This window comes from Protobothrops mucrosquamatus, unplaced genomic scaffold (genome assembly GCF_001527695.2).
Source record: "Protobothrops mucrosquamatus isolate PMUCROS unplaced genomic scaffold, P.Mucros_1.0 scaffold81, whole genome shotgun sequence".
Classification (NCBI taxonomy): domain Eukaryota; kingdom Metazoa; phylum Chordata; class Lepidosauria; order Squamata; family Viperidae; genus Protobothrops; species Protobothrops mucrosquamatus.
In genome coordinates this window covers 1-13,258 of record NW_015386458.1, presented here as the reverse complement: position 1 = coordinate 13,258, position 13,258 = coordinate 1, and the positions used below count along the sequence as shown (strand labels likewise).

The 13,258-nt window shown below is 45.1% G+C and overlaps 1 protein-coding gene across 1 annotated transcript in view; it reads right to left on the bottom strand.

Annotated features, from left to right (window-relative positions):
- Positions 1-12,496, bottom strand: part of LOC107284361 (obscurin) — a 17,750-nt gene extending 5,254 nt beyond the window's left edge. The window contains exons 1-7 of the mRNA XM_015812407.1: positions 12,389-12,496; positions 11,811-11,981; positions 10,355-10,436; positions 6,526-6,765; positions 5,124-5,347; positions 3,872-3,947; positions 536-685 (exon numbers count right to left, since the gene is read on the bottom strand). Of these exons, the coding sequence (XP_015667893.1) occupies positions 536-685; positions 3,872-3,947; positions 5,124-5,347; positions 6,526-6,765; positions 10,355-10,407 (743 nt within the window). The 5' untranslated portion in view covers positions 10,408-10,436; positions 11,811-11,981; positions 12,389-12,496. The remainder of the gene's footprint in view (positions 1-535; positions 686-3,871; positions 3,948-5,123; positions 5,348-6,525; positions 6,766-10,354; positions 10,437-11,810; positions 11,982-12,388) is intronic.
- Between the last annotated feature and the right edge of the window lie 762 nt (positions 12,497-13,258).

The following is a 13,258-nucleotide window of genomic DNA, read 5'->3' as shown; positions in this document are numbered from 1 at the left end:
ATTCAACCCCTCATCTGCGCACCCGCAGATGTTAATCTCTTCTCCTTCCCTACCCGTCCTCTGATGGGCGGTCACTAAGGTCGCGGGGGTGCTCTCTCTTCCATACCCACCCACCTCCCTCTCCCTACCTTTCTTCCAATGGGGGGTCTCTGGGGGCATTGGGGGCCCGTCTCCTCCATACCTGTGCTCCTGTCGTTCATTCCCCCCACTCTCAACTATCGTAGCCGATCTCCCACCACTTCCCCACCATCCTTCCCATTTCCTCTGCTCCACTCCCTTACTGGCTTCAACTCTCTCATTCAATCCTTCCTCCCCCCACATCTGATCGCTAGCCCTCTCTCTCTCCCTACCCTTCCTCTGGCGTAGGGTCGTTAGAGATGCGGGGTGTGCCACGGAGCTCATTATACCGATCTCACTCCTGGTTGTGTCTTGCCATCCCCTAGGCGTCTCTGGCGCGGGGGGATATATATATCCCCATGTTGCAGATATATATATATATCTGCAACATGGAAGAGGAGCAAAGGGACCTTCTCACCATGGATTCAAGGAAAGCGTGCTTTGGAGAAAGTTGATGGCTCCCCCCGAAAGGCCGGCATAACATTTGTTGAGTCGGATTTTGTCTCGCTTGACCAGCCTTCCGAAGTCACAGGCAGCCTCGGAGCTGATGGGATATTCAGCGCTCAGCCTGGAAACAGGAGAGAAAGGAAGAATTATTCACTTGGTTGACAGAATGCCATATTTGTGGCTCAGAGTTCAAATGTGGGGGTCCTGGCTGGTCTCTGAGCTTGGTTGCTTTCTTGCAGACCTTTCATGATCCAACAATGTAACATCATCAATGGTAGAAAAGAGGGGAGGTTGTGGGGAGAAAGGGAAGGAGGTGGGGGTAAGTGGAGGAGGAGGTAGAGGAGAAGAAGGAGAAGGGAGGAGGAGGAGGAGGAGGAAGAAAAGGAGGAGGAAGACTGCGAGGTCCTTGGTACATTCTGAGCTTTGTGGTTTTCTTGCAGACATTTCATGACCCAACTAGGTAATATAATCAGTTTAAGGGAGTGGAAGTTTTATCCCTTTTTCTATAGAGTTGCTTCTCCTGTCAGTCTTGGTAGGATGTGGTTTTTTTCCCTCCTTGGTAGAATATTGTTTTCTGCTTAATTGTTTCTTTGGTGTTAATCCCTGCTTATCTGGGTTTTTCTTTCTCTGGGGTCTTTGGTGCTCTCTGAGCTTGTTGGTTTTCTTGCAGAAAACCCAACTAGGTAACCTCATCAGTGTTAGAAGGGAGGGGGTGGGGGAGGGGGAGGGGGAGGACAAGGGCAAGGGGGAAGAGGAGAAGGAGAACAGTGGGGCCCTTGATGCACTCTGAGCTTGGTGGTTTTCTTGCAGATGTTTCATGACCCAACTAAGTAACCTCATCATTGCTAGAAGGGAATGCTACAGTCCTTTCTCACACTGATGATGTTACCTAGCTGGGTTGTGAAATGTCTGCAAGAAAATAACCAGAGCTGAAGGAGTCCACTTCAATCCTGCCCTTTTCTGTCATCAGCCCAGGAAAACATCCAGAGGCCTCTTCCTGGGGTTGGCCTTGCATTCATCACTGACATATTCATTTTCAGCCCTGGTCAGCCTCCTATTTGACATGGGACATTCAACCAGAATCCTCTCCCCGGCTATCCTGAAGGGTAGGGAAAAGGGGAACCCTCTCAGGGGAAGATGGTAGTAAAAACCACAGCAGAGTGACAGCAGATCCAGGCTTGGAGAGGAGGTAGGTGCCCCCATCATCCCAAAATCTCCAATGGAGTCCATGATGATCCCCCCCCCCACCTGAACTGTAACAAAATTATACAGTTTTCGTTAAGTTTATGTTTTCTTCCTTGTTATCTCTATGGCCTTGAGTACTTTCTTATGCTAATCAGACTGTATTTGAACCTACTTTCAGCCAGAGTCGGCTGAAGGGGTGTATGTGTGTGTTCTTTTGTTGGAGGCTTGCCAGCAAACGTGGGAGTATTTGGGGGAAATTTGGAGCAATAAAAGAACTGTTTGAATTGCTAGCTGACTGCATTGCTTCTGTGCTGTGCCCTGGGTCATCACAAGATGGGAAGGTCTATTCTCATTTTAGGCCTGAAAAACAGCTGGGTGACTTTGGGCCAATCACCAGGAAGCAGGGAATTCTTGTCCCACCATAGACATGAAAGCCAGCTGGGTGACTTTGGGCCAATCACTAGGAGACAGTGAGTTCTAGTCCTATGTTAGGTACAAAAGGCAGCGGGTTACTTTGAGTGGATCACTAGGAGACAGTGAGTTCTAGTCCTGTATTAAGTACAAAAGGCAGTGGGTTACTTTGGGTCAATCACCAGGACACAGTGAGTTCTAGTCCTGCCTTAGGCATGAAAGCTGGCTGGATGACTTTAAGCCAATCCGTCCCTCTCAGCCCAACCCACCTCACAGGATTATCGTGGGGGAAAATAGGAGGAGGGAGGTGTATTGGATATGTTCATCGCCTGGAGTTATTTGTGAAAATAATAAAGGTGGGATACAAATAATAAAATAAAATGAAATAAAATAAAATAAAGTAAAATAAAATAAAATAAATAAAGTAAAAATAAGGTAAAACAAAAATAAAATGGGGCAGCAATCAGTCCCAGTTCCTGCCTCTGCCACCTTTTCAGAAACCATCGCTGCAAAGGCTTTGATAATATCTAATTAAAAGTCATGCCCATGAAGTTGCATTTCTCCAGATATTTCAAAAGTCATATTAGTAAGGAGAACACAGGTAGGCTAATTACAGGCCAGGTTTCCTCCGCCTCTGCCCACTTTTGCATAACATTGTGGATCAGCTCTAATTACTCAATAGGTAGCCTGCTTTTCATTCAGGCACCTGTGATGGCACGTGTGGCATTCCCTAATCCTATTTTTCCCATTATAGAAGTGGCAGAGATCAATCCCAAGTCACCCAAGCAGGTTAAAAGGGAACTGGAACCTGCAAGTCCCCCATTCCTATTTCAAGACCTTCCCCACAAGAAAGGGGAATGGCCCCAGGTCCTCTCAGGAGCTCCCTTGGCTGGCGAGGACAGAACCATGGTTTTCCCCCCCCTCTTAGTCCAGTATCTTCTCCACCCACATCTGAGATTTGAGGAAAGATGCTGGTTTGTAAATAAACAGCTTTGCACGTTCTCTGTTCTAGGAAAGGTTAGAGAACACAGTTCGAGCAGATGTGCCTTTTACAGCTCCAGGCAGTCCTGCTGGATTGGGGACCCTAGTGGAAGGGGCCCACCTGAAAAATGAATGTGTGTGTGTGTGTGTGTGTGTGTGTGTATGCATATGTGTGGGCGTGCCTTCCAGGTAGTTTCGGACTCCTGGACTAATCCCTGCAGTTTTCTGGGCATGGTTTTTTTTCAGAAGTAGTTTGCCATTGCCGGTTTCCTAAGGATGAAAGAAAGTGGCTGGCTCAAGGTCACACACTTGGTTTCATACTTGAGGTGGGACTAGAACTCACCTGCTCCTGGTGATTGGCCCAAGGTCACCCAGCCTGCTTTCATGCGTAAGGCAGGACTGGAACTCCCTTTTTTCCTTGTGATTGGCCCAAAGCCACCAACTGGCTTTCACATTTAAGGCAAGACTAGAACTCCCCATCGGCTGGTGATTGGTTCATCCAACTGGCTTCCATGGCTAAGATGTGACTTGAACCCACGGTCTCTTGCTTTCTAACCTGGTTCCTTAACCACTAAGCCAAACTGGTTCTCTATACCCACCTCTACTATACATCTCACCCAATAATATGAGGATTTCTGTCCTCTGCAGAAGATTGGAGCAGAAAACTTCTAGGGCCACTTCTACTTTGAAGGTTCTGTGATTCTGTCAACAGAAGCTGAGGTCAACTTACATGATGAAAGCCGTCACGCCAATCGCCCAGATATCCGTCTGAGGGACGGCTCCCTTCTCCGATACCAGTTCTGAAGCTAAAAATACACATATGTGTTAGGAAAGTGTCCCGCCATAATATCCAGATGCATCGGATTCAGGGACATTTGCAGAATTAAATTTAATAACACCCCCCCCTGCAATAATCTGACCTATAAAATGGGGACATAGTTTTGTTTGTTTGTGTATTACCCACATTTCTGAATTGCCCATCTACCTCAAAGAGAGTCTCTCTCTCTCCCTTCCTCCCTCCTGCTCTGTGTGTGTGTGTGTGTGTGTGTGTGTGTAAATGTGGGTTCCTTGGTGCTCTTGAGCTGGGTGGTTCTCTTACATACATTTCAATACCAAAGAAAGTAACATCATCACTGCTATGAGGGGGTTTTCTATTTATATTTGTTTGTTCTCGGTAGTTCACTGATTAGAGGGTTGTTTACTGTTTGATTATTTCTCAAACAAACAATCAAATGGTAAGGAACAGCCAAATCAGGAAACCACCAAGAACACATTAAACAACACTGTCAGGGCAAACCACTAGTATAGAAAAAGAGAGGAATTCCCCCCCCCACCTTTGGCACTGATGATGTTGCCAACAGGGTCATGAAACATCTGCAAGAGACAGCAAGGACCCCCACAGTTCAACCCTGCTGCACAAATATTCTCTTTTATATCTGTCTGTCTGTCTGTCTGTCTGTCTGTCTGTCTGTCTGTCTGTCTGTCTGTCTGTCTATCCATCCATCAGCTATCTATCAGCTATCCATCCATCCATCCATCCATCCACCCACCCACCCACCCACCCACCCACCTACCTACATCTATCTATCTATCTATCTATCTATCTATCTATCTATCTATCTATCTATCTATCTATCTATCTATCTATCTATCTATCTATCTATCTATCTATCTATCTATCTATCTATCTATCTATCTATGTAAATGTGTATGTATATGTGTTTTATATAAATATGAAAAGAGTATATCTAATTGTTCCATAGTTGAGCAGACAGGCTGAAGCAAAAAGCTTCAAGTTAAAACCTTGTCACCTTCAACTGGAGATCCCAGACAGCAGGAGATCTAGAGATCAGGAGACGTTACTCCTTAGTATCCCTTTTCCCTTATCAAGAACAAGTGGAACGGAAGGATATTTGATTTTTCCTGTATCCCTCTATTCGCGGTGCCAAATTCCCGCAGCTCAGATTTCCTGGTTCACTCACCCATGGTTTCTACGTAATCGGTGCAACCATCCACGGTTAGGATTTGGTCGGGCGAGTAGAAGTGGGCATTTCCAAAGTCCAGAAGCTTCAACAGGTTGGGCTCAACAATCACCATGTTTTCGGACCGCAGATCCAGGTGCAGGATGTCCTGTTTGTGAAGATACTCGACGGCGCTGAGAATCTGCCACAGGTAGTCTCTGACCTGCACTTCTGAGTAGGAAGTCCTGGGAAAGAGAAGACGGTAAAAGCACAAAGGGGGGTCACAGGCGCCCCAAAAGTTTGACTCAGCCGAAGGAGGCCAAGAAAATCAGCCTTAAAGACAGGCAGTCCTCGACTGATGGCCATAATTGAGCCCAACATTTCTGTTGCTAAGCGAGACATTTGTTAAATGAATTTTGCCCCATTTTACAACCTTTCTTGCCACAGTTGTTAAGTAAATCACTGCAGTTGTTAAGTTAGTCACCTGGTTGTTAAGTGAATCTGGCTTCCCCCATTGACTTTGCTTATCAGAAGGTTGCAAAAGGGGATCAAATGACCCCGGGGCGCTGTGACCGTCATAAATATGAGTCAGTTGCCAGGTGTCTGAATTTTGACCACGTGACCATGGGGATGCTCCAACGGTTGTAAGTGTGAAAAATGGTCCTAAATCACTTTTTTCAGTGCCGTTGTAATTTCGAATGGTCACTAAATGAAATGTCGTTATGTCGAGGACTGCCTGTAGTGCTGGATGGGATGCATGCAAAATCATCCCATCTTATCCAAAGCTGTAGTGTGTAGAATCATCAGGGGACCGTTGGTCCTTGACTTACGACCACAATAGAGACCAGAATTTCTCTTTTGCTAAGCGAAGTGAGTAATCATGGTCCCTATTGCAGTTGTAACAACCCTTTAAAGGAGTCGCACCCTATTTTATTACGTTTTTTAGCCATGGTTGTTAAGCGAATCACTGCAGTTGTTAAGTGAATCACATGGTCATTAAGTGAATCCAGCTTCCCCCATTACCCTTGCTGGTTCGAGCCAACTGTTAAAGGAGTCGCACCCTATTTTACTACCTTTTTAGCCATGGTTGATAAGTGAATCACTGCGGTTGTTAAGTGAATCACATGGTCGTTAAGTGAATCCGGCTCCCCTTCCCCATTAACTTTGCTGGTTCGAGCCAACCATGAAGGTCGCAGGTGATAGTTATGTGGCCCCAGAAAGCTGCAGTTGCTGTAAAGACACGCCGGGTTGCCGAGCATGCTAATTTTGATCAGGAATGTTACAATGGTCATAAGTGCAAGGAACTAAGTCCTAAGTCCCTTTTTTTTTAAGCACCATCATAACTTTGAAAGGTTGTTAAAAGAATGGTTGTAAATTGAGGACCGCCTGTAGTTGGCCAAATAGAGGAAATATCCCTACTTACCTTCCAGCTAAGGCATGAAGCAGCTCGGGCCCCACGCAGAGTTCGACAATCAGCACAAGGTGACGTGGACTCACATAGGCGCCCTGCAGTTGCCCTATGTTGGCGTGGTGCAGCTTCCTTAGGATCTGGTATTCCTGTAGGATGGCGTCTTTCTCTTCCGGCTGATACGGGATGATTTTGGCAGCCAGTGGATTTCCGCTGAATTTTTCTCGGCATTGCTTGATGATGCTGAAGCGGCCTCTGATCCAAAGGGGGGAAAAAAAGACAACCAACATCATGGGTTTATTTTCGAAAATAAACTTGGCAAACTTTTGACTGGGATGGAATAAGATCTCCTGCTCAGGCAAGAGGGTTGGACTAGATGACCCACAATGTCCCTTCCAACCCTACGATTCTATGAGGTCTTCCATTTCTAAAATCCTAAAAAAAATTGTGATTGAATGGGATCATTTCCTGGTGTTAAATTGGGATCAGTACTGCACATGGAGAAAAACGTGCTAAATCTAACCCCTCCGACAGATTGTCCTCGACTTAAAACCATTCATTTAGTGACCGTTCAAAGTTACAACGGCACTGAAAAAAGTGACTTATGACTGTTTTTCACACTTATGACCCTTGCAGCGTCCCCAGGGTCACGTGATTAAAATTGGCAACTGGCTCGTATTTATGACGGTCGCAATGTCCCCAGGTCACGTGATCCCCTTTTGCGACCTTCTGCCAAGCTAAGTCAATGGGGAAGCCCAGATTCACTTAAGACCCGTGTGACTAATTTAACAAATGCAATTATTCGCTTAACAACTCTGGCAGGGAAGGCTGTTAAGATAGAGCAAAATTCATTTAACAACTGTCTCGCTTAGGGACAGAGATTTTGGGCTCCGTTGTGGTTGCAGGTTGAGGACTATCTGTAATGCGTCAGCTAAACTGGCTACTGATGTCTTCTTCCCTGGTGCAGTTGAATTGCACTGGCTGTCCCTTTAAAGCTTTACATGGCTTGGAGCCAAGTTACCTGTGCCAGGGCTTTTCAGCCTTTTCACCCATTGTGCCACTTTTAGGATATGGCAACATCCGAGTACCACCAGTCGCCTAGCAAGGGGTCAAAAACTTGATGACCCAAAAAAAAAAAGGGGAAAAAGTGATAAAGTACAGGTAGTCCTCGACTTACAAAAGTTTGCTTAGTGACTATTCGAAGTTACAATGGCACTGAAAAAAGTGCCCCCCCAAGGCACAGCCGAGCAAGACGCCTGCCCGCCCGCCCGGCCGCGCTCTTCCTCCTGTCCGAGGTTTTCATTGTTGTGAGCATTTCTGTTGAGGATTGGCAGCAGGGGTGTGTGTGTGGTTTTTATTCCCCCCCGTCTGCTGGGTGGTTGCAGCAGGTTTTGGTCACTTCACATGACCCTGGGACACTGTGACCGTCATAAATATGAATCAGTTGCCAAGCATCTGAATGTAAATCACAAGACCCTGGAGATGCTGCAACATTCCAGCTGATCGGCGCTTCTTCTGGGCTCAGCGGAAGTGTCAGGATGAGTGCTGAGCTCCAGCTGGAGCCTGGTGCTGATCCTGGCGCTTCCACTGAGCCCTGACAGCCCTGCAGCTCCAGCCATCTCTCACTCAGGCTTGTGCGGTGCTGCCACCAGTTCAGCTCATTCCCCTCCCCCACTACCACTTTTCTAGGATGGTCGTGTACCACCTGCCAGGTGCCAATGTACCACAGGTGGTACCCCTACCACTGGTTGAAAAGCCCTGACCTGTGCGACAGCCCAAAGGTGCTTTTTTTTTCACAAGGCAATTGGACTTCCTCGTTTCTGCTTTGAAGACGTTTCGCTTCTCATCCAAAAAGCTTCTTCCGCTCTGACCAGATGGTGGGGGAACGGAAGGAATGATACTCCTTGCAGACAGAATATAAATCCTTCCATCCTCCCCTATTCAGACAGAGCGGAAGAAGCTTCTTGGATGAGAAGCGAAACATCTTCAAAGAAAAAAACAAGAAAGTCCAGAGGCCTCCTGAAAAAAAAAAAACACCTTTGGGACAACCATGACCTGTGTGATTGAGAACCTCCATAGACTTTCTGCTGAGCAGCCATTTTCCAAAAATCTCTACTTGTTGAATTGGATCCGGCAAGCTGGCCACGCTGCAGTTGCTGTCAGCCAAAGAATGTTGCTTGTCGGGGACTTGAAGTCCTCGGCTTATGACCACCATTAAGCCCAGACTTTCTGTTGCTCAGCCAGACAGTTGTTAAGTGAGTTTTGCTCCATTTTACCAATTTTCTTGCCAAAGTTGTTAAGTGAATGACTGCAGTTGCATGGTCGTTAATGAATCTGGCATCCCCATTGCTTGTCAGGAGGTCGCAAAAGGGGATCACATGATCCCAGGACACTGCAACCGTCGTAAATATGAGTGAGTAAGCAAGGGTCTGAATTTCGGGGATGCTGCAACAGTTGTAAGTGTGAAAAACGGTCATAGGTTCACTTTTTTCAGTGCTATTGTAACTTGAAACAGTCACTAAATGAATGATTGTAAGTTGAGGACTGACTTTCAATAGGTGAAGCTTCAGGACTGATCTGATTCTTTCCTTAAGGATTTTCCCTCACCCATTGCATAAACGGTGACTCATTTGTTGTGCAGAATTTTCAAAAATTAATTCTGGGTGTTCACTTCTAGCCCAGCCCAGATACTCAGCTGTTGCTAAAATATTTTCAACCACAATGAGCACTCCCTGGAAAACCTTTATAAAGTTTCAGCTTTTTCCCACACTACTTTTGGTTGCTGAATTTCTATCTTTCTATCTTTCTCTCTCTCTCTCTCTCTCTCTCTCTCTCTCTCTCTCTCTCTCTCTCTCTCTCTCTCCTGTATTTCTATCTTTCTTTCAACTCTCTCAATCTTCTGTCTGTCTGTATACCATCTCTCTCTCTCTCTCTCCATCCGTCTACCTATCATCTATTTACCCCTGACTTCAAGAAAACACTGCTGATAGGATCCATTTACAATTCCCCTTTTTTTTAAAAAAAAATGGTGCGGTCCTTTATTTCATTTGCAAACAAAGAGAATGATCCAAATAAGCCCGTTATGAATTCGTAGCACCTCATTCTCACTTTATTCTTTGGGAACATTGCTAGCCAGCCAGATCAATCGACCAAAGGCCAGACCTTGAAAAGAGGGGAGGGGGGTGTGTGTCTCCTTTATATCAAAGTATTGCTGCAACTCATCCAAGAAGGGGTGCATTGAGGATCTTAAAAGGACATTTCAGCAAGATTTATTTTTGTTGTAAAGACTCACTGAGAGTGAGTGGGTTGCCATATAAATTTTAGAAAGAAAAAAAGAAAGAGAGAGAGAGAGAGAGAGAGAGAGAGAGAGAGGGAGGGAGGGAGGGAGGGAGGGAGGAAGGAAGGAAGGAAGGAAGGAAGGAAGGAAGTTGGTGTACAGGTAGTCCTTGACTTAAAACAGTTTGTTTAGTGACCGTTCAATATTAAAATGGCACTGGAAAAAGTGACATGACCTCTTTTCACACTTATGACCGTTGTAGCATCCCCCATGGTCACGTGATCAACATTCGAACACTGGGCAACTGACTCATATTTACGACAGTCGCAGTGTCCCAGGGTCACATGATCGCCTTTTGTGCCCTTCTGACAAGCAAAGTCAATGGGGAGGGGGGAGGGAGAGCCGGATTCACTTCACAGCCGTGTGGCTAACTTCACAACCGCAGGGATTCAACTGAGCAACTGTGGCAAGAAAGGCCGTAAAATGGGACACAGCTCCCTTAACAAAGGTCTCATTTAGCAGCAGAAATTCTGGGCATAATTCGAGGACCACCTGGATATCCCGTACCTTTTAATCTCGGTCTGGAAGGCGTAGGTCTGGTGCGTTGGTGGGGCTGCCATCCTGTTCTCTTCCTCCTGAGCCTGAAATGCTGAAAGAGGGCGGGAAGAAAGGACAAATTCTAAATTAAAACACGGTTATCGCAGTAGATAAAGTGCTCTTAACATAACGCTGACACTCTGATGCTGAACTTAGTTTTCCAGGAGAGAATAGGGCCTGGAGCCTCCACCACTCCCCATAATACTGGTTTTGTCACCATTATTGTTCTTAACCCTAATCCTTTTGCATGGCTCGTTGTGGCTTTGGATTAATGAAGAGAAGGACGAGGGGGGACATGATAGCCGTGTTCCAGTATCTGAGGGGCTGCCCCAAAGAAGAGGGAGTCAAGGTGTTCTCCAAAGCGCCTGAGGGCAGGGCAAGAAGCAACGGATGGAAACTGATCAAGGAGAGAAGCAACCTAGAACTAAGGAGAAATTCCCTGACAGTGAGAACAATTAACCAGTGGAACCACCTGCCTCCAGAAGCGGTGAATGCTCCAACACTGGAAGTTTTTAAGAAGAGACTGGACAGCCATTTGTCTGAAATGGTATATAGGGTTTCCTGCCTGAGCAGGGGGTTGGACTAGAGGACCTCCAAGGTCCCTTCCAACTTTATTATTATTATTATTATTATTATTATTATTATTATTATTATTATTATTATTATTATTATTATTATTATTATTATTATTATTATTATTATTATTATTATTTTTATTTTTATTTTTATTTTTATTTTTATTTTTATTTATTTATTTATTTAATTATACAGGTAGCCCTTGATTTACAACCATTTGTTTAGTGACCGTTCCAAGTTCCAAGTTACAACAGCACTGAACAAAGTGACTTATGACCATTTTTCACATTCGTGACCATCGCAAAATCCCCATGGTCATGCGGTCAAAATTCGGACGCTTTGAACCGACTCATATTTATAACCACTGCAGTTTCCAAGGGGTGACGTGATCCCCTTTTGTGACATTCTGCAAGCAAAGTCAACGGAGAAGGCAGATTCACTTAATGGCCATGTTGATTTGCCTAATCATTGCAGATTCACTTAACAATCAAAGTGATCCCTTTAACAACCAATTAGACGGGTCAAAACTCACGTAACAAATGTCTCGCTTAGCAAGATAAACTTTGGGCTCAATTTTGGTCATACGTCGAGGACTGCCTGTAATTAATTTCTTCCAAGAATTCCAATTTTCCTTGGGATTGAGGAAACATCTAACATTGATCCAGATCAAGGGGGGGGGGGAGAAAGGTAGGTCGTGTGGCAATAAAAACTCTTTGGTGAATTTAGAGTCTGACCTAGGCAGGTCAATCTGACCGCTAAGAGGAGCGGTGTATAAAGGTGAAAATAAATGCATAATAAATAATAATGTTTTAAAGAGCTACAAATTCTCTCCTGCTGAGAAAGCGAATACCTGCTTGATCTTCTTCACCAATTTTCACTTTTGGGGTTGGATAGCTGTAGGGACCCACGCCTGCTAGGCTCACGGAGGCAATGCGAAAGGAGTAGACCAAACCCCGAGGAAGGTGTTCAACTGTGTAACAGCAAGCCGGGATGTCACTGGCCAGGGTTTTCCACTCTCCATCTTGGCCAAGAAGCAAAAGGAAGGGAAAAGATTAATATTTAATAAATAAATAAAAGTAGGAAGAATATGGTGAATTTTAGTCCTGCTTTAGACAAGAAAGCCAGCTGGGTGACTTTGGGCCAATCACTAAGCGATGGTGAATTTTAGCTGTCGTTTCTTTGCCTCCCTTAAAGATGTAGGCAGTACAGGTAGTCCTCAACTTACAACCATTTAGTGGCTGTTCGAAGTTACAATGGCACTGCAAAAACGACGTATGACTATTTTCCACATTTACAACCTTCGCAGCGTTGAAAGAAAGGCCAAGAAAAAGTAAAGGTAAAATGGGGCAAAATTCACGTAACGACAGAAAGTTTGGGTTCCGGTGTGGCTGTAAGTTGAGGACTACCTGTAAATGAGAAGCAGCTTACCATCCTTCTTGCACAGAACAGTGTAAGTCACTGGGTTGTTGAGTTCCACTGCTTCCCAGGCCAGCTGTACACCATCTTCAAGAACTTCAAGGATATCAGGGGCAGGTATGTTTGAAGGCGCCTCTGGCAGAATAGAAAAAAACCATCCTTAATCCCAATTAATCCTTAGTCGGTGTGCATGATTTTGAAAACACACCCGAAGGCAACATGAAGCAACGTGAAACATCAATTTCAGCCCAGTTGCACCTTCCTCACAAACTCTGGGGGCCTGACCTCATCAGAAGACACCCTCACTAATTACAGTTGCAATGTCTTTTATTTAAAGTAATGTTTTTCATCACATAAGAAATATGAAGTTGCCAGAAGAGTATCTGAATGAGTATGTAGCTCAGGATTGAACTGCGGAGGTCCTTGGTGCCCTCTGAGCTTCCTGGTTTCCTTGCAGATGGTTCATGACCCAATTAGGGAACATCATCATCATCATCAGGATGAGGATGAGGATGAGGAGGAGGAGGAGGAGGAGGAGGAGGAGGAGGAGGAGGAGGAGGAGGAGGAGGAAAGGTTTTGTTTGGTTAACAAAGTCTGAGGGAAATAGACAGATATAATATATACTAAATAGATATAGATTGATGATTGATTGATTGATTGATTGTTAGATAGATAGATAGATAGATAGATAGATAGATAGATAGATAGATAGATAGATAGATAGATAGATAGATAGACGGACGGACGGACGGACGGACGGACGGACGGACGGACGGACGGACGGACGGACAGATGGAGGGATGGAGGGATGGACAGGATAGATAGATAGATAGATAGATAGATAGATAGATAGATAGATAGATAGATAGATAGATAGATAGA